The sequence below is a fragment of the Alosa sapidissima genome, chromosome 2, assembly GCF_018492685.1.
Source record: "Alosa sapidissima isolate fAloSap1 chromosome 2, fAloSap1.pri, whole genome shotgun sequence".
NCBI lineage: Eukaryota > Metazoa > Chordata > Actinopteri > Clupeiformes > Clupeidae > Alosa > Alosa sapidissima.
In genome coordinates this window covers 14,609,656-14,635,180 of record NC_055958.1, presented here as the reverse complement: position 1 = coordinate 14,635,180, position 25,525 = coordinate 14,609,656, and the positions used below count along the sequence as shown (strand labels likewise).

At 43.0% G+C, this 25,525-nt stretch overlaps 1 protein-coding gene across 1 annotated transcript in view; it reads left to right on the top strand.

Moving 5' to 3' along the window:
- uxs1 (UDP-glucuronate decarboxylase 1) overlaps positions 1-25,525 on the top strand; it is a 71,852-nt gene that overhangs the window by 8,172 nt on the left and 38,155 nt on the right. The window contains exons 2-6 of the mRNA XM_042076176.1: positions 12,838-12,865; positions 14,307-14,355; positions 16,341-16,384; positions 18,949-19,009; positions 19,816-19,996. Coding sequence (XP_041932110.1) covers positions 12,838-12,865; positions 14,307-14,355; positions 16,341-16,384; positions 18,949-19,009; positions 19,816-19,996 — 363 coding nt within the window. The remainder of the gene's footprint in view (positions 1-12,837; positions 12,866-14,306; positions 14,356-16,340; positions 16,385-18,948; positions 19,010-19,815; positions 19,997-25,525) is intronic.

Here is a 25,525-nt window from a genome sequence, read left to right as displayed (position 1 = left end):
AGAATGCATCTCCCAGCACAGGAATCCATTTACAGATGGAAAGGGCTGCCTCTCAGGTGCAGGGATAGTCTGCTTATTCTGTAACACATCTCAACACCACCTGTGGAGGAGATAGACAGATTGGGAACAAGCTGATTTGCATAACCACACACACACACGCACACACACTCACTCACTCACTCACTCACTCACACACACACACACACACACACGGACAGAGAAAGAGAGAGAGAGGCTTCCTTTTAGTGCTTTCATTTACACCAGCGAGAGTTCAGGGAACACTCAGTGTTGACCTCTTTCTGCCTCTTGTCCTCAGGGAATACCTACCTTACTTTCCACCTGCTCATTTGCTTGCTCCCTATCTCCCTATCTATTGAGCTATTTTTTTTATTCAGTGCGCAATTATAAGATGAGATTTCAGGGAGTATGTGTGTGAAGGGTGGATTTGGTCGTTTTCACCTTCATCTCTAACCTTGACATTTTTAGGCTAACACCGACTTCCTTATAGTTACAGCTATGTGCAGAATAATAGCAGTGTGTTTTAAAAAAAACAGATGTGAAACAATTCTCAGAAATAATGGTAATGCAACTAGATATTAGTGCAGTGATTCAAAGTAAAGCAAAATCTTGAGACATTTTTCAGTTTATATGGTAAATATTTGAGTTTGGAAATTAACAGCTATTCTAAGGATTTTGAGCTTTATTCAATTTTTTAAAACACAATGCTATTATTCTGCATAACTGTACATGTCTGACAACAAATAAACACAAAGAAAGAAACAAGAAAACAAAGACTGGATTTGTTTAATCATGTGAAGCGCTGATATCAATAGGAAATTTCCAGTATCCCATGGGACACACACTTTTCTATTTCAACAGATAATTGAAATCAGTACTACTTCAGTAAATAGGCTACCCTTGTGTGAAATCACTCTATTATTAAGGCTAGGCTAATAGTCAAATGACTCATTGTTTTGTATTGTATGTAAGTTACAGAGACTCACCTGGGCCAGACACACATCCCTTTGCCATACCTGTTGAGACTAGGGTTGCAAAGGGGCGGAAAATTTCCGGAAACTTACCATGGGAAGTTAAGACGGGGAATTTTGGAAATATTCCAAATTGGAAACTTTCATGGAATTAAAGGAAATTATGGGAATTAATGAGAATTCACGGGAATTAACTGGGAATTTTGGGTAATTCATACAAACTGTTTCATATACAAACATTAATATTTTGTTTCGTAATAAGCAATATGATTTGTATGTTCGTATTTTCGCTTAGCTTAGCATACAAAGCTAGCTAGCATGATAGCGGGAATCCCATTCTCTGCCTATGGTTTACTAGCGTGCTAAACTAGCAACACTGAACTGCCCAAGATACACCACACCACTCAACAACAAAATCTGATTGATTGGAACATTTTTCCCCATGCGTATGAACATGGTTTTCTATAGGTTTCCTTTACTGTATGTCTAGCAGCCTATGCCGATTGCTGTGTGCATGTGATTGACATTTGTACAGGGTAGAAATTCGACTGAAATGGCATTAAATCAGGTTGTTTTATCTAATATTAAACTGCAAGATGGGGTTTTGTCCACTACATTTAAGTTCCCTATTATAGACTAACTTGCCATATAAAAAAATCCCAGTTTATTCCCATTAATTCCCGTTTATTCCTGTTAATTCCCATATATTCCCGTTAATTCCCATGGAAAGTTTCCATCTTTGAAAATTCCAGGAATTTGGCAACCCTAGTTGAGACCAGTCTTTGGCAATTGGACTGATGGTTTGACCGAGATTCAGGATGTCCGTTAGCTGGTAGTATGTGTTGACAGCTGTCCTTGGGAACTGGACTGACTGCTGGACAGCTCTTTAGCCAGGACTATAACAAGCACACAAAGTACACACAATTAAGATCCATGTGAGTTAAGAACGAGAGGTTTACATTATACATGCAAAAAAAGCAAATAGAATTGAAAATTGCATCTTTTCTTGCCAGTTTTTCAAGTGCCTTGTCTAATGAGAATTGTGCCTAACTTCCATTTTATTCATTATGACCGCCGCTAGCGAAGCGGTCATATAGGGATTGTCAAAGTTTCCCCCAAGTCTGTAAAACCTGACAAACGTTGTCGGGTTTGCCCAACACGCTGCCAAGCATACATCCTCTATGGGGAAGCCCTGAAATAAAGCCCATGATGTCGACATTCCTCAAGTGGAATGGGCTCGTAAACCGACTGGGGGTTGTAACCCCTTAGTCGTATAGGCCAGGGCAATAGCCGCCACAATCCATTGTGATAGACGCTGCTTAGTGAGCGGTCTACCCAGATGTGACTTTGCACAAGACACAAACAGCTGTTCCGTTTTCCTTAACTCCGCTGTTTTGTCCATGTACGCACGCAACGCCCTGACCGGACAGAGCGCATTCAGCCACTCCTGCTCTGGGGAGGCGAAAGGCGGTGGGTTCAACAACATTAGAGAAGCTTTTTATGAAAATTGGAGAGAAAAAGAAACTAATTGGTAAAGTTTATAAATGTTTGATTGAGTCACAGGTGGATAATTACTCCTTTAAAAATATATATGATGCTTGGAATAAGGACCTTAATATCATAGATACACATACAAAATGGAAGGAAGGACTAAACCTAACCAATAACATTACCATCAATGAAAACCTGAGGCTTACACAATATAAGCTCATGACAAGAATATATTACACAAAATCTAAAATACATAAATTTGACCCATCATCCTCTGCTTTGTGTGTGAAATGTGGCTCTCATGTGGACACTCTTATACATGCCTTCTGGGAATGTAAGAAAATTAAACAGGGTTGGCTGGAAATTCAAAAGTTGTTGACTGAAACCTGCAAAATTGAGTGCAAATTAACACCTACACTATGTATTTTGCAGAGGACAGATAATCTGAAGTATCCAATAGGATGGCAGATTCTTTTTTCCTCCTTGGTTTATAAGAAAATCATTTTGAAACATTGGAAAGACACACAGGCCCCATCCATGCAGGCATGGAAGGGATTGATGAAATATTATTTAAGTATAGAAAGAGCAATGTGTGAGGACAGAAATAAAATAGAACAATTTAATAGAGTATGGCAGGACATTTATGAATCTTTATAATCAAATGTTGGGCAAGTTATAAGGACCACACGGGAGAACCTCATGGAGAACAATGTGTGAGTGTAGGGGTGTTAGTGCGATCATGTCGTGTGTGTGTGTGTGTGTGTGTGTGTGTGTGTGTGTGTGTGTGTGTGTGTGTGTGTGTGTGTGTGTGTGTGTGTGCTAGGGCATCCAGCAGGTATGTATGGAGTATGAAAGGGTATGGGTGTCCTAGGTATATATAGGTGCATGGGTGTATGAGTAACAGAATGTGAATACCATGCCTGAGTAGGATTGTAAATTGATAATAGTTAATATGTCTGTACTGGTATAAGCAATTTCTGTTACATGTATGAAATCAAATAAATATAATTATAAAAAAAAAAAGAAAGGCGGTGGGTTAAACGCAAATAGTTCAATCGGCCGACACGACAGTGACGGGTTGAAAACCTTCGGAATGAACGCTGGGTTGGGTTTTAATACAACCTTCGAGTCACCCGGGAAAAATTGCATACAGGCTGTATTCACAGATAGGGCATGAATATCGCTTACGCGTTTAGCCGTAGCCAAAGCCACCAACAAAGCCGTCTTGAGTGAGAGCACTTTAAGATCCAACTGTTGTAATGGCTCGAAGGGAGGGCGAGACAGAACATCCAAAACCATCGGCAGATCCCATGAAGGGGCCAGTGCAGGGCTCGAAATTAACTTTTTTTCTCAGTGTCCCGCAGCTGTCCCGAATTCTACTTGGCACTGTCCCGGACTTAAACACCAGTGTCCCAAATTCAAGTTCTTGTTTTTTCCCATTCTACATAATAAACAGCATAATAATCAGTAACTTGCATCACTTAATTAACTCGTACTGGTCCACCATGTCAGTTCTGAACAATTTATTAAACACCATTTCATTAATCATCTGCTGTTTCACACAACACTCATTTTCAGAGATTGCGCTTTTGGCTCTTTTTTGAGGTTGCACTAGACATTCATTGTCCATCGTTTTGACGGACAGGGTTGTAAAACATTCCGTCAATAATCTATTTTCACGTGTCTTTAATTTCAATGTCAGTTTGGTGTGATGTCATGGCCACAGATCTCAGTGAAAACAATAGCCTAGCGTGGGAAATTACCACAAAGCTGTCAGATAGGCTAGCCTACTCTCCTGCCACGCTCACACCCTCAAATGCGTTCCCAATTAAATTAATTAGCAAAACGTAGTTAGAATATGTATCTCGATGTAACAAGCTGTTTTGACATTGTAAACGTTCTCTAAGAAGAGTGTAAAGCAGTTTGCAGTAGCCTAAAGTTAACCACAACGTCGTCTATTGCTGGAAAAAATAGCAAGCGGCCTATTTTAATAATTTGATAAACTAATAAATGCTCGGCGGGCCGGATTAAAGTGCATGGCGGGCCGCAGTTTGGACACCCCTTAGAACTGCCACAGCGAAATGTCAAATGCTAACTTAAATAACTGTTTTCATTGTTATAGGCTACCTTGCAACACTATCGTTTTGTCAAATCGCAGTTGCAGTAGGCTATTTAGCTCAGCATGATATTGGTGACGTTTGTCTGTCAATGACAGAAAACACGTACCCTTTTAGTCAGAGAGGACTGTCATCTCGTTTTTTTTTTAGAACACCAGTGTAACCTTAGGCCTACACTATCAGTCAAAAATGTTCACAATGTCATGAAAACAAATGCCATTTACCTGCCTGCTAGTTAGGTAAGTTAACCTCTATATCGGAAAGTGACCCATTAGGCCTACCACCCTTGCCATATTTTTGTGTCGGCCTATAAGTCACAATATTCATTTAACCAATATGGCAGATTCCTAAGGAAACGCAAGCACCCAGCCCATTTGGGTATCTTACTATATTTGTACCAAAAATAACATTGTAGCCTACAGTGATTTGAAGAGCAGTAGCCTAAACAGTGTTGTAAGGCTGCGTGTACAAAACCGCTTCTTTACAGATCAGCTGGCTAACGCTGCTTTTGCCAGCTGCCCGTCACGCCAGGTCATATTTTGTATAGGCCAGATTCTGTATTTTATTCAGACAAGAAAGATACGTTTAGATTCCCATGTGAACAGTTTAGGGAAAAAGTACCTATCTTGAAATTTGCTTTGCCATTTTTTCTACTGTCCCAGAGTTGTCCCAGACATCATTCTATTGTGTCCCGGAAGCATTTTTTATGGTCCCCGGGACGTCGGGACATCGTTAATTTCGAGCCCTGGGCCAGTGGTTTAGAAACCGGGTGGAGGCGTCGAGCCCCTTTCGTAAAAATTGACGTATGAGAGGGTGCTGGCCCGCCTTTTTTTCCCCAAAGCCTACATGGCAGGCCCAGATGGCAACCAGGTAAACTTTGACAGTGGAGAAGGACTTGTTTTTATCCAGTAAGTCTTGCAGAAACGTAAGGATAACGTCCACAGAGCACTGGAAGGCTATCGTCCCTGTTTTAATATACCAGTCCTTAAATACACGCCATTTGCTATCATACAACGTCCTAGTTGATGACGCCCTAGCGCTCTGAATGGTCGCTATGACATTGCAGGGCAGTCCTGCAGCTGTCAGATTCAGCCTTTCACGGGCCAGACCCAGAGGGCCAGACCTCTGGATGAGGGTGAAATATTTCCCCGTTCGCTTGGGACAGCAGGTCCCTGCGGGGGAGCAGCGGCCACGGTGGGGAGTGGAGTAACGGGATTATTTCTGCTAGCCAGGGTTTCCCTGGCCAGTGCGGGGCTACGAGAATGAGTGAGAGGCTCTGTTCCCGCACCCTGGCGTTGGAGTGATCAGTTCCAACGGAGGGAAGGCATAGAGCAGGACGTGTGGCCACTGGTGTGCCAAAACATCTATCCCTAACGGGGCTTTCTGATCGCACAGGGAGAAAAACATCGGACATTGCGCATTCTCCTCTGAGGCGAATAAGTCCACTTTCGCTCGACCCGTTCGCAACCAGATTTGAGCCACCACATCGCTGTGGAGTTTCCAGTCTCCGTAGCGGGGGTTGCCGCTGGATAATAAATCTGCACCCAAATTCAATACACCGGGGACGTGTGTGGCTTTCAACGACAGGAGCCGTGTGCTGCTCCATAAGATCAGTCTGTGCCAACGTGTGCATATGACGAGACCTCAGTCCCCCCTGCTTGTTGACATAAGCCACCACAGTGGTGTTGTCTGTTCTGACCAAGACATGATGCCCTCTCAGGATGGGCAGAAAATGTCTGAGTGCGAGCCAAACCGCCATCAGTTCTAGACGGTTTATGTGCAAAGATTGTATGTGTGAGTCCCACACCCTCTTTATCGACCTGCCCTCGTGGGTAGCTCCCCAGCCGCTCAGCGAGGCATCCGTCGTCACTACTTTCCTGTGTAGGACAGCACCCATCGTAGTTCCCTCTGTGAGGAAGAGTGGGCGTTTCCAGGGCCTTAGCGCAGCAGGCTGCTGAGATTGCGACAGGGCGATGGCAGTGACGCGAGGGATTCAATCCCAGCGACGCCACCCATCGCTGAATAGCCCTCATGTATAAACGGCCGAGGGGAACGACCACCAAGGCTGACGCCATGAGGCACAGGAGTCTGAGGCAGACCCTGAATTTCACAGTAGCCCCCCTGCGGAAAAGCGCGAGGCATGCGCGGAACGCTATGACTCGTTCCGCTGACAGGCGCGCTCTGAATGAGACGGAGTTTAGAGACAGCCCTATGAAGGTGGTGATCTGACACGGGCACAGCACGCTTTTCTCCCAGTTTATTCTGAAGCCTAGTAACAACAGGTGCTCCGTTAGGAGAGCCGTGTGCTGCTGCGCTTCCTGGTATGAGTGCGCGGCCACCAGCCAGTCGTCGATAAAAGTAGCCAGACGTAAACCTTTTTCCCGGAGCGGCGCGATAGCCGCTTCGGTGACCTTGACGAAGACTCTGGGGCTGAGCGCAAGGCCAAATGGGAGGGCAAGCCACTCGTAGGCCACACCTCGAAAGGCAAACCTGAGGAACTTTCTGTGGGGCGGATAGATCGGGACGTGTAGGAACGCATCGGTCAGATCCACTGAGGTGAACCAATCGCCCGGGCGCACGATGCGTATTAATGCGTCGTTGGTTAGCATCCTGAACCTGTACTTTCTTAGGTATCTGTTCAGTGCACGCAGGTCCAATATCGGGCGCAAGCCCCCCCCTTTCTTTGGGACCAGAAAATACCTCGAGTAAAAACCGTGACGGATTTGCTCGAAGGGGACTACCCTGATCGCTTGTTTGTTTAACAGGGAAATTATTTCCCTCTGTAAAACACGGGCAGATTCCCCTGTAGCGTGGGATTGTACAATCCCATTGAACGGGGGTGGGGGTGTAGCGAACTGTAGACGGTAGCCTTTCGCTATAATCTTTATTATCCAGTAGTGATGGGGACGAGACCGCCTATGCCGAGTCCGAGTCAAGACCGAGTCTTTGAAGGGTCGAGACCGAGTTGAGACCGAGTCTGTTGGTTTTCAAATACAGTCGAGTCCGAGTCAAGACCGAGTCTTTGAAGAAGCAAGTCCGAGTCGAGACCGAGTCCTTTAGGAGTCGAGACCGAGTCGAGACCAAGACCATAAAAAAAATTCAGTTTTAATATTCAGAATTTAATATCACCCCAGTTAATAATCAACAGTTAGGCCTACAGACTAAGCTAGATTGGGAATTGTTTAGAGGAGCAGTCTTAACGTCTTAATATGGACTATGCTGACCTACAGACACTCACCGGCAGCAGAGCCATAGAGATAAATAAACGGCTCTGACGGCAGTATCTTTGCATTGCACCATGGGATGTCATTTTCAAATAATGCCGGTCAACATTGCATTTTATTATTATTGTTGTTATGTGTTGTCTGTTTTTTTATATGAACATAAAAAATGCGTTGGTCTCGAGGACTCGGTCTGAAATTACGAGTCCTTCTCCTCCCACTGTGGTCCGAGACCGAGTCAAGACCGAGTCTTTGAAGGAACGAGTCCGAGACGAGACCGAGAAAGCAGAAATTGGTCTCGAGACCGGACTCGAGTCCGAGACCGGACTCGAGTACTACATCACTATTATCCAGTCTGACTTCACTTGCAGTACTGGATGCGCTCGGTCAGTGGCGAAATGACGCCATCGAGCTGGCGTGGGCTGCAACGCTAGCGTGCTTATGTTGCCCATCGCCCCCGGTGGAGCTTTGGCTCCGTCTGGTTGCGTTATTAGGGAGTGATTGCACGCCATTGCCACTGAACATGGCTCGTGACTTTTTGTGAGAGCTTTTTTGTTCATTTGACAATTTTTTGCATTCTTTTGACGGATACGCCCTCGGCCCTCGGCCTGGCTGCGCACCGAAACATTTATTTTTGAAGGGAGGCACTGGTGTGTGCTTGTGAGACTCTGTTGGGGCTCGAACTGGCACTCCAGGTCTCTTCTCCGCTTCAGTGGGCTGTGAACTGCGAGCGCCTCTGTGGCCTCTGCATGCCTCTTTGAACAGGCCCAGGAACGGGGCCGGTGTGAGTCGAGGAGGGGGGAACGTCTGGCTGGACCCGCCCCCCCTCGCCTGCAAGGCGCGTACTAGGCGCGCTTCTTCTTCTTGCTCCCTGCGCGGGTGGGGGGTTTTGCTGACCTCCCTGTGTCGCGTTAGGGTTAAAGGGCTTTTTAACCCAGGCACCTTTGAGCTCGGGGGTGTTACCAAGGCTCTGAGTGGCAGTCTGAGTCGGGAGCTGACGTCTCGGTATCCGGTACTGCGGCGGACGTGCCGCTGCCTCGGAGAACATCTGTCTGGGTGCTTTGGGAGTGGGGGCTTGTGCCTTTCTGGGGAGGCACAGCTGCAGCGCTTCACCGTCCCGTTTCTTTTCCTCACACCGCTTTTGCATAGTGGCCACGGCTGGTCCAAAGAGGCCTTTGGGGTCCACGGGCACATCTAGCAGCTGGGTCTTCTCCTTGTGGGAGAGGCTGGAGAGGTTGAGCCAGCGAGTTCTCTCTTTAGAGACCATGAGGGCCATAGCCCGTCCCGCCGTTTGCACCGCACACCTGTGTAGCCGTAGGCAGAGGTCTGTGACCACACACATTTCGTCCCACACAGCTGGCTGGTTGGGGGCGGACGAGAAGTCTTCCTCCAGCTCGGCTTGGTAGGCCATGAGCAGAGATGAGGCATTGAGAGCTCTCACCGCCGACGCCACTGCTTTGTAGCTTTTTTCAGTCACGGCGGACTGGAAATTGTCGGCTTTGGAGGGGAATGCGGGTCCCGAGGGGGTCATCGCAGACTTCTGGGTGGGGTGGAGATGGGAGGCCAGGAGCGGTTCGACAGGGGGCAGATGGGAGAATCCACTGCTTTCCATGTCTGGCCATTCCAGCGCTGCGAGCCCTTGAGCTGGGTTTTTCGCTGAGAATGGGCTGCTCCATGAGCGTGTGGCTTCCTCGAGGCACTCGGGGAAGACGGGGAGTAGTTGTCTGGTGGAGCTTTTAGCCTTCGGGAGCCTCTTTCCCTCGTAGCGAGAGGACACGGTCTCCTACTGGGCCTCAGGCCAGGGAACGCCGAGCTTTGCAGCTGCTCTCTTGCAGACGTTGTGAAGGCCCACGCTTGCGGCTTCATCAGCCTCAGTGGCGGTGCTATCACTTCTCACGCCGCTCGGGCGAGCAGCCTGAGTGGCTGGGAGGAATAAGTCGTCGCCATCCTCATCCCCCAGGGATAGTAGGTCGACGGAGTCATCCTCCGCTAGTCGCACCTGTATCTGGAAATGCATGGATTCCAGTTTCTTCCAGTAGCAGCAACTGGAATCCATGCATTTCCACTGAATTATTTTTGGAATCTGATCCCTTATCATACCTGTTCATTCTTACTCGTTGCTCGACTTATCGTGACTAAATTCAAGATGGCTGCAAACGCTAAACTTCGTGAAGATACTGTCTGTATAAAGTAAACTACCAGTGCTTTTTCAAAGTTCTCAATGTCTCGTTTTAAATGTCAGGGCCCTCGGAAGTCTACCAATGAAGTGTGGAGATACATTGAGCCTCTTAAATGGGTGTAAAACAGTGATTTATTTGCATGGCTAGCCCGATGCCGAAGCACCACTATTGAAAAAGCTGTTGGTAGCATCGGCTAACTAGCGCCAGATTTTGGAGTGCAGGGGACAAGCCGAGATGGGCTATAAGACATACGTTCACACTCGGTATCATGTTTCAATACACTTTAGGTCAATATCACACCGGAATTCTCCTTTAAGCTACTGTGTAGTGGGTCCCATTTAGAAGTGGCTACTTTATTCGCGCTTTCCTTGACTCATGGAGCTGCGTGAATTTTATTACAACTTTTCGCCACGATGTGGCAGTTTAATTCCGCTTGATGCTGTAAGGCGTAAGCCATTGGTTTCCAAAGGAGATTTTATTTGTGTCGCCAGCATAGCCTATTGACAATTTATGTTGTAAATAGGCCTACCTTATAAGCCTACCTGTAGCTTAGGGGAGCTAACATCGTTTTCTATTAGGATCTAGTTTGTTAGTTACAGTTTTGTCATAACTCCCTGATGCATTTTTGCATTTAGAATAGCCAGAGCGTGGATATCTCAATCGGAAAATTAAACAATATCGGGTGCCTATGGACTTGGCTGGGTGAACCCAGCCTGATCTGCCCGCTATTTATTTTTTGATTTCTTAAAAGATTGAGCTTGGTCTGATGAAAGCCAGACTAGCCATTGACCTCAGTTACACAATGCAAGGGAACATGAATCAGCCTATATTTGCACGAACAATAACTGACAACAGCTCTTCAACTTTGGCCCGTTAAAATGTGAATGAACAGTCTAGCGACGCATTTCATCAAGGCCCATTTGGACATGTCAGTTATTTGCACCACTGGTTAGATGTAAAACAGCATTTCGTTTCAGACTACTGTTACTTAATTTGTGCATTAACAATAACGTTTTAGACTACTGTTACTTAATTTGTGCATTGACAATAAAGTATTACATGAACTAAAGATGACTAAAATCTTATGTAGAAGAAGAAACATTCACAAAAAATCCATCCATCCAAAAATCACCTTTGTTTTTGATAGCTGTTGAAAACGGCATGGACAGAGATGTTTTTGTTTATAAATGAATAAATAAATAACATTATGCTGATACCTTTTGCTTTTCCCAAATACAATGTAGCCTACAGGTGTAAGTGACCTTTCATCAATCCAGTTGCAATGGATGAACTGTGATGAACTGCCCTACTTGTGATTGTTTAGAGATTTTAAAGGTTTTATAACAATGCTACATCTTCTTTGGCTATTCTACAATCTATTCACCTTTTCAGCACCAGTAGGCTACTTTCTGTGCATCCGCACACACACACTCAGGCATGCCAAACAAGCATACACAAAAGTTTCAAGAGTGGGGGATGGAGTAAAATATGGAGACAAATTGAAGTGTGATTTCTTTTCGCGGAACGGATGTACAGGACTGAGCGGCGGTCATATTTTGTACTGCTATGCGGTACATCTAGTTTATATATTTATTTAGTCATTAATGTTCTAATTTTTAACTCTGGGGTATAAAATGAAGTTATAAAAAAATAAGACCAATATGAAAGGAAAAGGAGCAAGATACCAAACTGGGCATCACTCCAGTTGGGTATGAATTTAAATAAAAAGGTAGTAGCTTTCCTTTTTTGACATCAGCAAACCCAAGAAAATAATTGATCTTTTTCTGGAGTGCAAATTGTATTTGTGTTTACTCTTGGCACAACCTGAAGAAAGGTTGTGTGTGTCTGTTGTTGTCACTGGAGTATTGTGTGTAACTGCAATGGTGATCACAACAGAAACCTTGCCCAAGCCCTGCAGAAATAAAAGCAATGTGGTGCTTCATTGTGAGTTTCCCTGCAGCTGTTGTTTGGTTGGTGAAGGTTTGTGATCAGTGAGTCAACAGTCAAAAGTTTTTTTTTTTTTTTGTTGTTGAGTAAATTACCCACAGGCATTCGGCCGTGGCGATGATGATGTCAAGTTTCCAAGGTAACTTTAGAGGGCTACCTTTAGATGATCATTCTAATGACCATAGAATCTCTGAAGCGGACTCGTTCATATTTCAGGACAGAGTGGAACATGTATGCCTAATTCTCTTTTCCACCATAGATTATTTGATGTTGTTTATATAACTCTCCTTCAATTTTTCTCATGCTTATGAATAAAAACATTTCTCCTCTCTCCTTGCATTGGGCTCATCATGGAACACCCATGGAATTAGTCAGTAAGGCCAGGACTTTGTATGTGCATATATATGATGGGAGTCTTTTTATGGAACATTGTGAACTAGCAGTGTAGAATAAGGCCAAAGGAATGTTATTCATCCCTCCACCTCCCCACTCCACACTTCCCAAGGGGTGTGTATCGGACATCACACATATAGCTGACAGTAGGACAAGCCCAATTCGTCAGATTTATTTTAAGATAACACCGCTTGAATCCCACTTTCTGCAGATGCCGTAGGCCTAGCGTGTGACATTGATCTGTACTTGTTGACCCAATGTCTTTGGATTGAGCTGCATCCGTATCCCCAAATCGAGGTAATAACATGAGTTGGGCGTTTCCAGTCCTCTCTTAAAAGGCCATAACCCCATTTGCTTGTTCCCAAAACAAGTTGACGGAGTTACAAGTTTTCATCAGTAAAAGTATGACCCTCTGTTCTGTAGGGACTAAAGTACATTAAGACATTAGAAACTAAATGTATATAAGCTATATGTTGACATTCTCTCATCTCTCTTTCAGCTGTCTGGGGAACCTACACAAATATGAGGTAGGTTATGATTTATTTATAAAGTGCATGTCTTCTTCTTCTTCTTATTCTTCCCACCAAATTTCTGTGTCTAATTCAGCTTCAACCGTTTAACGTAGAAACTTCGTTCAAACTTTGTAACATAGGTCTTGAAAAGGACACTTGAGGAATGTATTTTTCACTTTTGTAAACTTTATACTTTTTGAGATTTTAACAAAAAACAAGCTTATTTTTCCCCATAGACTTTGCATTAGCACTATGACATCACAATGGACTAATTACCTTGCTTTGCACCTGTATCAGCTTCCAGCTTCTCAACTAGGACCCATCAAAGGGCCAGTTAAACTGATTGCACCTGTATCAACTACTTTCTGCTTAACTAGGCCAACTCTCTCTGTGTCTCTCCATTCTACAAGGATATAAGGCACATTCCATCCAACTTTCTATCCATTCATCCTCTTCAAACCATTCACTCATCCACCCATTAAACTATCCATCAACATCCATTCAATCTGTTTATCAACATCCATTACACTATCTACATTTAACTTTTAAGCTACCGGTATATACTCTGTCTCAGGGTTTAAGCATACAATCTGTCCCTCTTAAGACTACTATTTCCTCTGCCCACAACTGTTTCAAAATAAATGTCCTCACTACAATATTTCACTATTAATTAATTTAACTATTTAAACTACTCAACTATTTAACTGTTCAGCCATTTAAACTGTCAGTTGTTATCAACTATGACTCCTGCCAACTGTTTCCAAATAAAAGTTTGTTTGGTATTTTATGTTAATATACAGTATGTTTATATTTTCATGCACTGGTAATTTCCTCGAAATTACATTTTCTAGTTCATTTTAATGTTTCTTTTTTTTCAGTTGCATCATTGGCATGTTTAGGACCTTGACACAGATAGACATCTCCATAGGGGTAGTTGTGTTTCAATAGAAAATAATAATTATTCAGACCGTAACACAATTGCAAATGATTTCCATTTGTTTTTTGATTCATGTAGGGTGCCTTTGTGTTTTTCCTTTCAAATTCGTTATCGTCCTGTCAACTTTTTTTTTCTATTGTAACAGATGTATATCAGCTTCGCCTTGCTTACATGTCTGTGCGTGGGTGCATGTGTGGTGTGTGTGTGTGTGTGTGTGTGTGTGTGCACATGTTTGGTGGTTGTCAGTTGGAAGACAAGAACTTGTGTGTGAGCTGGCACCAGGGAGAGGACGCGTGCCTTGACTGCTTCCGCTCCTCTGTCAACATGGCAACATGTGGTGCTTGTTGACTCGCCGCGGAAGCCGTTTTTCTGTCACACTGTTTGCTCTCGGAGTGTGTGTACATGCACGCTCTGGCTAAAGCAGTCATCTGTCTCTCTCCATCCTCCTCTTCCTCCTCCTCTTCTCCTCTTCATCTCCTCATACTCATCCCCCTCTTTTTACCTTTTCGCTGCACACAGGTCCATACAGGAGCAAGGAGAGATACGGATAGAGCAGAAGATTGATGAGGTTTGTGGACCATGAGTATTGCATCTCTCTCTCACTCTCTCTCTCCCTCCCTTTCGTACTCACGCTGTCTCTCTCCCCCCTGCCTCCACCCTCTCTGGTTCTCAGTCACTGGTCATTCAACTGCTCTTTTCTTATCAAGTTAGTTGGCTATTTTTTCACACTCCATTTTTTTCTCGCTTCTTTATCTCATCCCAATCTGTTGCTTCTCTCTCACCCCTTCCCTCCCTCCCTCCCACGCTCTCTACACACCTGTCCGCTCGCTTGCTCACTCGTTCACGGTGAGCACACTGCTTTGTTGTCCTAGTCCAGGACCACACAAATCTAATTACACTTTTTTATTATGTAGAATAAAGCTCCTCACTAATTAAGGCTCACGGTCAGGGGACCAGGGCTCTATACTGTTGTGTTTCATGTTGTGTTACAGTCAGCTGAGCAGGGCTCAATGCTGTTGTGTATTATGTTGCATTACATGGTTGTGTTTTACTTTTGGGCAATTGTTGTTGTTTTTCTTCTAGCTCTCTTTTCATGTCAAAACTATTAACAGACATAGCAGGGTGCCTGTAGCGCCACACCAGAAGGAACACTAAACAAAACATGGATTGTGTTCTTTCTTTTTGCGTGTACACAAAGTTAAATTGTCTAGGCAAGGATTCACAGCTGGATTTTTAATTAAGAGATGTCATGTAGTCAAGTTAATGCATATGTTGCATTCCTCAGTTATCTAAACCGTTTGAAACAAATCTATAATGTCCTTTTGCCCAAATGTGTGGTTATTTTTTTCCATATTTTTATTTGAATAGCAGTCACATGCATGGGAACACACATGGATTTACACACACACACACACACCCACACACACACACACACACACACACACCCACACCCACACACACAAACACACATAAACATAAACAGTTGGATAAAAAGCCTTATCATTGATGATCATTATCAGCTCATTATCCAGGCCCAAACACCTGCTTATCAGTGGCCATGAAACCTCATTAATTAGCCCCAGCCTTTCCTGCTATCTCCAATCCCTGTGACCTTATGGTTCAAAGTATGCCATAACATGCTGAGGCTCATTTGCTGGTGTCTAAGGAAGGTTAAGGGGAATGTGGTGACATTTTGCCTTCCTCTCCTACCACAAATTTGATAATTCATTAAGAGGTGGCAAAACACACCAAATGTTTGTTGTCAAGGTACTGCTGCACTAGAGAGAGTAGTGTATTTTTTCTCCTGCTTGTTTTGAGTGTGTGTCAGTTCAGGATATCGCTTTTTGTTGAGTCTATTTGTGCCACCAGATTCGGTGACTAAAATATTTGTTTGTGTGCACTGTTGGACAATATCCATTATAAAATTGAAAGTAGAGCATTCACCCTCAGTGCAGCCTTAATTGTTCTCAGCAAATTTGCTGCTTTTTGGTGAAAGACTGGTTCCATCCTGTTCCCTTGACTGTGCTTCTGTACTGTGGAATTTTCTCTAAGCTCTCGTTTAGGAGGTTTAAAACAGGTGAACGTTGAACTATATATTGTGATTGAATTGGTTTATTGAGAGGAAACCCCACATACCTCCGGGGTCTCATATGGGCCTCTCTAATCTTCTGTAAATCTTGGAATCCCTCATTTCACCGTTTGACTTGTCATTCTGTGTTTTTTTCCCCCCTTTTAACAATATTTCCGAATTGGAATTCGATTTTCCAAAACCTGCTCATGCTTTTCCCACCTCCACATTTGCTCCTTCTTTTTCTGTCTTCCTTTCATTATTTTATTCTCTAAATAATAATATTCTGTAACACACAGTGCTCTGGCCATTAAATAGCCTTAGTTGCGGAAATGGCCTTAAATTAAACAAACGAACAAACAAACTCTAAATAATAATAAACGTTTTTATAACGCCATCAGTTATTGAGTATTAATATGTTATGTCTCTTGTCTCCTGTAGGCAGTTATTGAGTATTAATATGTTCTGTCTCTTGTCTCCTGTAGGCAGTTGCACCCTTAAGGGAGAAGATCCATGATCTGGAGTTGACGTGAGTTGTGTCTGAGTCCTCCTCTTAGCATTCTCTCTATCTCTATCAGTTCTCTGTTTTTGCTCTGTTTTTCTCTCGCCACCATTTCATTTTGAGTGGATTTTGAAAACACCACCACAAAAACAGAGCCAGAGCAAGGGTTTATTGGCCACTTTGAAGCATAATCCCATCATCCAGGCCCAAACAATATAGCAGGAGTGTGGTTGTCAGCTATCAGAGAAATGAGGACAGATCTTTCAGAAGTTGGAGGAAAGCACTTGGCATTAACCAAGATTTCCCTTTAAAAAGTTTTCTTGTAGCGTTGCTTTTCCAACTGATACAATGGTCTTCCTTCTCTAAGGCTTCAATGGAAAATTCATCACTCTCTTACCTAGTTATCATAAGCCCCATCTATTTCAAAATAGCTGTAGGTGGAATAGCTTCCAACAGAGTTACTGCTGACATCAGCTGACACCAGAGCTTGCAATGAAACATTGGTCCTCCACTCTCAACAGAGGAAGCTGGTCATTGGAGTAGGATGCTCTATTTGCTAGTGTGATACTAGATGACACAGGCATTCTTAGGATGGAGGGCAGAAATGGACAAGAAGAAAGCAGGTCTTCCACCATCATATCACCCTATCTTCAGTTAAGGCCAACAGGCTGTCTAACACACACAGGACATACAAAACCAATTAACATACTAAAATGGATGTTGATGACTCTGAGACTAAAAATTAAGACCTGGAGATTAGGAATGAAGCTGAAGAACAACAGACTGAACATGTTGACAATGAACCTTTAGAAGAAGACCATTCAAAGGAAATTGAAGTAAATACAGAGACCAATGGTGCCGCAGAAAAGGAATTAGAGAGAGGTCAGAGAACAAGAAAACTTACTGAAAAGGGTCAAGGATTCCATGATGACAAATTGAAAAGGCTTCAATATCACTTTAGTAAAACATATGAGAAATGGAAGGTTCTTGCTAAGGAGGCTAGGAAGACACTCAAACAACCATCCTCAAGCGATGTTCTACAATACCTCAAGACTAAAATTGATTCTGCTGATACTGAGGTTAAGCAAAGATATGAATAAAGTAGGCACTTATCTTTAAAATCCTATTTCCTGTAGCCTAAATGTTGTCAGTCATTCTTAATATTCGCAATTGGTGCACTGGCATGTTTAAGTGTTAGCTGCAGTGTAATGTTAGATTATGTTTAAGTTAAGTACAGAACTGACTGTGCGCCCAAATTTTTGTCTGTGCTCCTAAATGTCTGAGTGTTGGTGTCTCACCTTGTCTGTCTTTGGCACAGAACAACGCCTCTCCAAGTCCAAGTTGTTGACTGAAATGACAGGTTGGCATCGTGCCACCTTGCGAGACCTTTCAAATGGCTGGTGAAATTGAAAAAGATGATTCGGTTTTTCTACTGAAGGCAGAATAAGAAGGTGGCTAAGGGGAAAAACAGAAAAATACAGGTGACATCACACCTGAGCTTCCTCCTATAGTCATTGGTACAGCTCTGCCATGGCTTGATTTCTCTCCAAATCTTAATTAGGAGGTCCACCAGTCCATTCTCACGGCCATCAGAGAAAATGCTGTCATTGCAGCCTTCAGTTTAGTCAAGATGCCTGTCCACTATTGACCATTTGTCGTAAAAAGCTCCTCTATCATTGCGACACACATGTGTGTACTTACATGAGTATGTGTGCGCGCATGCGTGTGTGTGTGTGTTTGTCCTCAGGTGTTAAGTTCTTCCGATTAATTTATTTCGGAAGTCCTTGCACATCTTTCTAATTACTCAGCCCAATCAATTATTGATCCGCACATCTGATTGTTATTTAACTAAGAATTACCAAGTAGATTTGTGTCTGGAGACATGGGGTTTGCTGGTTGGCCTTTCCTTGCTTTGTTTATGGCTTTGTCTTAGCCTGTTCAGTCCTGGTTAGTACACAACTCAAAAAGCACTTGAACAGATGGACTAGTGAGTAGATACGGACAAGGCTAGTGCATTGACTACTTCACACTCAACTCTTGACCGGAGTCATCCAACTAGCATAATTTAGGTTGTAGTCAGGCTTTCATATGAGCCCCCATATTCATGCCCCCAGAATGCAGCACTGCAGCTGCCGGCTGCTCTAGCTGTTGACAGCATCAACTTGAGCTAGGTAGAACCAATCGTTTTTTGGTACCAACAGTACTCGGCGGAGCTCTCGAGAAACAGAGATCTATGTGATCAGTTTTAGATTGGATTAGATTAGATTCAACTTTATTGTTATTGAATCATAGCTATGGCAGATGGTGGAGGCAATCATAAGACAAACTAAGCCATGCATAAATAACTAAAAGTCAATAGACAAAAGAGTAATAATGTCTGTGTTTGCCCGTATCAATGAAGGCGTTCATCTGTTGTGGTTATGCGACAAACAGCAAGGGAGGGTGACATGAGCTTTCTGTTGGAAGGTTTTGATGCACTCTCCTGGACTTGCTTTTCTTTCCAGTGAGACTGAATTCTTCAGAAGTTTAGGAGTTGATCAAAGCGAACAGGTTATTGATCGCTCATGTTGTTTTTGCCCTTCTCCTCTCAGCGTGTCGCAGAAGTACCCCCCGGTCAAATTCCTGTCTGAGAAGGACCGCAAGAGGATTCTGGTGAGTTGTCAAAACACCACTCTTGAATATCACTGCTACCTTCCCCAAGCAGACACACACACACACACACACACACACACACATGCCTCTATCATGATTGCTCTCCAGGAAATAACCATACAAAGAAATATTTCCGATTACTTTTTTTTCTTCAGCCAGGCAATCCTTTCTCTTGATTGTTTCCCCAAGATTTCTCAGTCTAAATCAGAGCACCGGTAATGACTGTGTTACCTGTGGCCCTGTTTCGAGACTGGGAAAACAATGAAGAAAAATGACTATGTGTCTAGCAGTGAGCCTTGACTCCTATGCTCTAGGCATATCGCCAGAAGAGATACATAGGTACAGAGACACATAGACAGGCTATGAAAAGGCAAGGTTCTGAACAGCCCATCCAAGTGATTGTACTGCTTTGTTGCTGGCTTGGTTGAGGGGAGGGGGTTTGTCACAAGAGGCAGCTTTCTCCTCCACTCTTTTACGCTCCGCTGACCATGAAGACGAGCAAGCAGTCGGCAAAGATGAACAAGCAATCGCCTGCTGTCACTGTGCTGGACGCACACCTGCCTTTGTAATAATTTTAAATAGAGCTATTTGTTACATTCCAGCTGATTTAAAAAGGAAAATCACTTACCTTTCTAGGTCTTCTAAAATGACTTTTTTTTTGTTGGGAAGATTGACTGCTTTCACTTCAATTCACAATCAAAGCCTTCAAAATTATAGAACATTAGAAACACTATTCAGCCTTCAAGCTTTCTGCTTGACTCCCTCCTGTCTTAACTTCTCTACTCTGTCCACCCCATCTCTTCTAGATCACCGGAGGGGCGGGCTTTGTGGGATCCCATCTGACCGACAAGCTGATGATGGATGGCCATGAGGTTACCGTGGTAGATAACTTCTTCACTGGCCGCAAACGCAACGTGGAGCACTGGATCGGCCATGAGAACTTTGAGCTGATCAACCACGATGTAGTCGAGCCACTCTACATTGAGGGTAAGGCTATCTCCATGGCTCGACGTCAATCTGAGGCAATTTGGCGCATGTGTTATGGCAAGAAATGGGAAAACATGCAGTGATCTGAATACTGCACATTTATATTCCTTTAAACCATGAAATGACCGTACATACCAGTGACAGTAAGACTTACCAGTAGTGCAGCCAGAGCTTAATTACCCCACTGACAGTTGTGTGTGCAATGTTTCCCAGTTTAACAGGCATCACCAGGCTATAATTGCATTCCAAATTTTTTTTGAAAAAAACATTTAAAGTCATGAAAATTGTGACCATGAGGTGCTTGATTCTGATTCATTGGGCTAGTGGACACTGCAATTAATACATGGTTTTGTCTTAATTTGCATATACAATGTGGTTTGTACACAATAGGGCTGGGACGGTAACCGCAATACCGCAGTCACATGACTCATACCGTGGCAATACCGCTTGTCACCATCATTACCGCAAAAAAAAAAAAAAAATCTGTGAAACATGCACATGTGTGTGCATAGTGTGTAATGCCGTGATGTGTTATGTAAGGGACCATCTTGCTTGTGCGTTTCTGAACTTCTGGAATTTTCCTTATACAGTAACTGACTTAACATTTTACTTTTGTTAGAGCCACTTTTGTTTTCAGCTGCTTACAGTATCGTTTTCAGTATCTTTTACAACTTCTGGTATAGTTGAATAACAGTATATTGTGTATAAAAACACTTCACGTTCATGTTTTGCGATTGACTTTGCGCGTGCGTTTCTGAACTTCTGGAATTCTCCATCTAAATTGACCAATGATTCCAAAATACATACTAACCCCACAATGCAGACTGGTGATTTCACAGTCATACCTACAAAGTAGAGTTTTGGAGAGTATTGAGGCCTCTTTTCTCAGATCTTTCCTAGGAAGCTTGGAGAGCAAGAACATACCCATTTGAGAGTACCAATCCATAATACATGAATGTTAATTACAGGCTTTAGTACTCATGATTGTGTGAAATAAGGACATTATGATCTGTATTAGCAATTTTTCATTAGATGTTGCCTCGGTAATGTAATCACTTGAGGTAGTATGACCATTGACGAAACATGGCAAATTACTTTCTGGGAAAAGTGAGCTGTCATCATGCGCCAGGCGTCCTTCTCTGCAGCCGCACTGATCATATTCATTGAAAATCCCAAATGACATCATTGGACCTCTAAGAGCCAATTATTTGTCCATTTTTTTCACCTCTCGAGCTTTTAAAAAAATGTTTCGCCTCACACCTCTTGGTCTCGCCAAAAAATAGATAGCAGTTCTCTCTCTCTCTCTCTCTCTCTCTCTCGCTCTCTCTCGCTGTCTCCCCTCCAAAAAGATTGCAACCAGTTCCTGTGAACATTTACAACTTCAGCAGATGACAACCGACTCGTCTTTTGACAGAGTTTTCGTCAGCTCTGTCCTATGGGACTAGTGGGAGAGATAAAGGGAAGGGAAGAAAGGGAAACACACTGGATAGTTTATCTTTGGGAGTTGCTTTTTGTCCAGCAAATGTATGTGTAGACTGTGTATGCTTAATATAAGAGCCTGTAAATAGACGAGAGTCTAGAAGGAAAGGTTGTGGCTTGCCTGAAATTTTGATTTCAGTTCCTTGTTAGATAAACAGCCTTATATTTTCCCTAGGTCTTTATCTACATGAAAGGCCTGTTTTATTAGGCTAAACCTCACAAGTGGAATGAATCAGTGCTTGGATTTCACTTTAGAGGTAGCAGGGTCGGGTTAGCTTACAGTCACTGTATTTTCTTAGAACATGAAAGGCCAGTGTCCCCTTTCTTTTATACAGCTTTCTCATCTTAATACTTCTTGCTCTCCTCCCAGCTTTATGCTTTTGATGTTATTCTTGGTTGGAGAAGGAGTGCATTGGAATGTATGTTTTGTTAAGTCAGTTTATGTCAGTTAAATTCTTGCGATAAGCAGTTTAAATTCAAACCAAATGAACATTCTACATTTACCTAAGAACACTTTTTTAATGCACTGCATTTTATATTTTAACATCTGCTATATCATTCTTCTATATCATTAACATCTGCAAATTTAAATGTTTAAACTTACAGATGGAAAATTCATGGACGAAATTATTATTTCCCAAGTAGCATAGTTGACACACTTGACATTGACAGGAGGATAGGCTACATAGCAAATGTATAATGGCATTCTGGGCTCAAAGGACACCATGAAGAAAGAATATTGTTGGAATTGGCCCTTTTGGGGTTGGGGGATTCAAGGGAAGCACTCTTCAGACACAGGAGATGGGATTACGTCCCCATTGCCTGTCTTCACTAGGGTTGCAAAATTCCAGGAATTTTCAAAGTTGGAAACTTTCCATGGGAATTAACGGGAATATATGGGAATTAACAGGAATAAACGGGAATTAATAGGAATAAACTGGGAATTTTTAATATGGCAAGTTAGTCTATAACAGGGGACTTAAATGTAGTGGACAAAACCCCATCTTGCAGTCTAATATTAGTTAAAACAACCTGATTTAATGGAATTTCAGTCAAATTTCTACCCTGCACATATGTCAATTACATGCACACAGCAATCGGCATAGGCTGCTAGACATAAAGGAAACCTATGGTGCGTTCATATGCATGGGGAAAAAATGTTCCAACCAATCAGATTTTGTTGTTGAGTGGTGTGGTGTATCCATGGAGGTATTATATATAACTGGAGAGAGTGACTAAGTCCCGCCCTCCATACAAATGAATGGCAGAGGCTAGTAGACTAGTAGTAGGCAGAGGCTGAGGCAATTCATAGTCAACGCCATATTGAACACTGGGGATCCAGCGCCAGTCGACTCTGACCATGTGCCAAGTTCTAAAGCTGGAAATGACGCATGAACCAACGTCGATTTTTATTGGATATTCTGTAAAAAGAGAGTCGTCCTCCAGTAAGAGGGTGGCGATAATGCACATACTTTGCTTGCCACGTAACAAGAAGAAGAAAAAGTTGCTCGGGAACGCGCGTGGAGTCCAGTGGAGTCGCCCTAAGGCGCAACTTAATTTCATTGGATAACAGCGGCTCTAACTAAGAGCGGTCTGCCTGACGTCCTGCTGCTGCAAATATGCATTCGAACATGACGTGAAATATCCATTGTCGAACTATAAATAAACTATTCGGCTTTTAGTGCCATATGTAGCGCATTTTTACAGTCTATGATTAGTTTATTTTATTGTTTGCCAGCATGAGCGGACAATTACGTCCGCTGTGCTCTAATGGAAACCTTATTGCGTAGCGAAGTAGCCTAAATTGAGCTATTTTTTTTAATTATGCATGGTTTACTTTTATTAAATTTGTAGGCTGGAATGCCTCGCGGCAATAATTGTGTTTCAATGTAGTAGCCTACTGATTCAGCCTCTGGCAAGCTCAAAAGGGGGCGGCTATTGGTTGACCGCAACGTGTGACCATGGTGTAACGAGACAAGGGCTTTATGCCGCTGTTGTGTAATTTATTGTATTTAATCATGTTTAGGCTATTTTTGTTCGGGACAAACAACAACGAAACAAGATCAATACACTTTCTTTATTTGTCATATGATGCATAAATAACCATAATATACACGTCTTCTCATAGGCTCCTCAAGAAATACGCACTGAATAATGTTTGGCTGTAGCCGCCGGATAGGTACCCGCCCACCAACATGTACGCGCATGAGAGCTCGTGCCCAACACGTTTTTTTCTTGCATGGAGCTGGTTCCAAATGCTCCATGCGGCGCCATACTTGAAAATGGCGTATGCTAACATGCCGAAGCTAATCTGCACGCTCTTGACCCCCTGGGTGTATATAGTAAACCATAGGCAGAGAATGGGATTCCCGCTAGCATGCTAGCTAGCTTTGTATGCTAAGCTAAGCGGAAATAGCAACATACAAATCATATTGCTTATTACGAAACAAAATGTTAATGTTTGTATACGAAACAGTTTGTATGAATTACCCAAAATTCCCAGTTAATTCCCATTAATTCCCATAATTTCCTTTAATTCCATGAAAGTTTCCAATTTGGAATATTTCCAAAATTCCCCAACTTAACTTCCCATGGTAAATTTCCGGAAAGTTTCCGCCCCTTTGCAACCCTAGTCTTCACTCTATGCACTTGGTGTTGATGGACCCCTGTCCCCCCTTAACAACTTGAATAGTGCCAGAGCAATCTCGTGTGTGTGTGTGTGTGGCACTGAAGTGGCAATTACTCATAGCAGCCTTTTGTGTGTTATATGCATAAATAACCGCACAAATAACTGAAAAAATGGATGAAGGTGATCTCCGCATGGATGGTTACTTGAAGCTTGAGGTATAAAGTGTCTGGCTGATTAAACTTAGGGTTGGAGGGAGAGGTTCCACTGTGTTGCAACGCTGTGCATTAGTGATGGGGGGATATAAATTTGGGAGAAGTGCGAGGCTGCTCCGCACTGCGGCTTTAGGGAGGCGTAAAAACATTTCCACTTCCTTCAAGTGTGAATTAAAAAAGGATTAGGCACGATGAAGTAGATTAGATAAAACTGGGCTGTTGAAGAGTTTGTAACCACTGTCAAAGTCAGGTTGGTGTGCTGACAGGTTGGTGGAATAGGGAGTTGGGGGAGAGCTGTGACTCAGGTGAGCCTGGAGTCAAGAGGCTCAGCCAAATGTACTCACCAGGTGCTGGAGAAGGAGGCAGGGAGGAAGTGGGACTGTGGGAGAGGCTTGATGTGAGGGGGTAAGGGGGGTTGATGGAAGGAGTTGGACTGCAGAAGTGTCTGTTTTTAGTATGAATATTGTATCTGTCTTTGGTGAGCTGAGGTGTGTGTGTGTGTGTGTGTGAGACAGAAGGCAACCTGATTATAGTGAGAAAAAAGCCTCTCTTTATGATTACCGATTGAATTAGGTAATTTCTTTTCATCCTAGCCTAATATTTGTGGTGTGCAGTCTGGGTATAAAGATATGAAGTAATGCAGGGCTCTACACTAACATTTATTTCCAGGAGCACTTGTGCGCCCAAGTTAAAAAATTTAGGAGCACAGACAAAAATTTGGGCGCACAGTCAGTTCTGTACTTAACTTAAACATAATCTAACATTACACTGCAGCTAACACTTAAACATGCCAGTGCACCAATTGCGAATATTAAGAATGACTGACAACATTTAGGCTACAGGAAATTTTAAAGATCAGTGCCTACTTTATTTTCAGTCTGTTCTATTTTCCTACATTTTGTTAATGTAAAATAGTATAATACATTGCCATATTTGCATTTAGCCTGTATATCAAGTATCCTGCCAAATGTAGGCTAATTTATTTATTTGTGAATCCATCTGTAGCTAATCCAAATATGCCCATGGTGACCTATCTGACTGCATACTGCCTAATACTACTACTAAAACAGTCAATTTTCTCTTCTACAAAACCCATATAGGCTAATCAAGGATATATATATATTTTATACTTTTACTTTTTATTTGAAATATCTGCATTGATGGGGGCAGTAGGCAAACGTTAGGCCTACTTTCATTTTGCACTTCAGC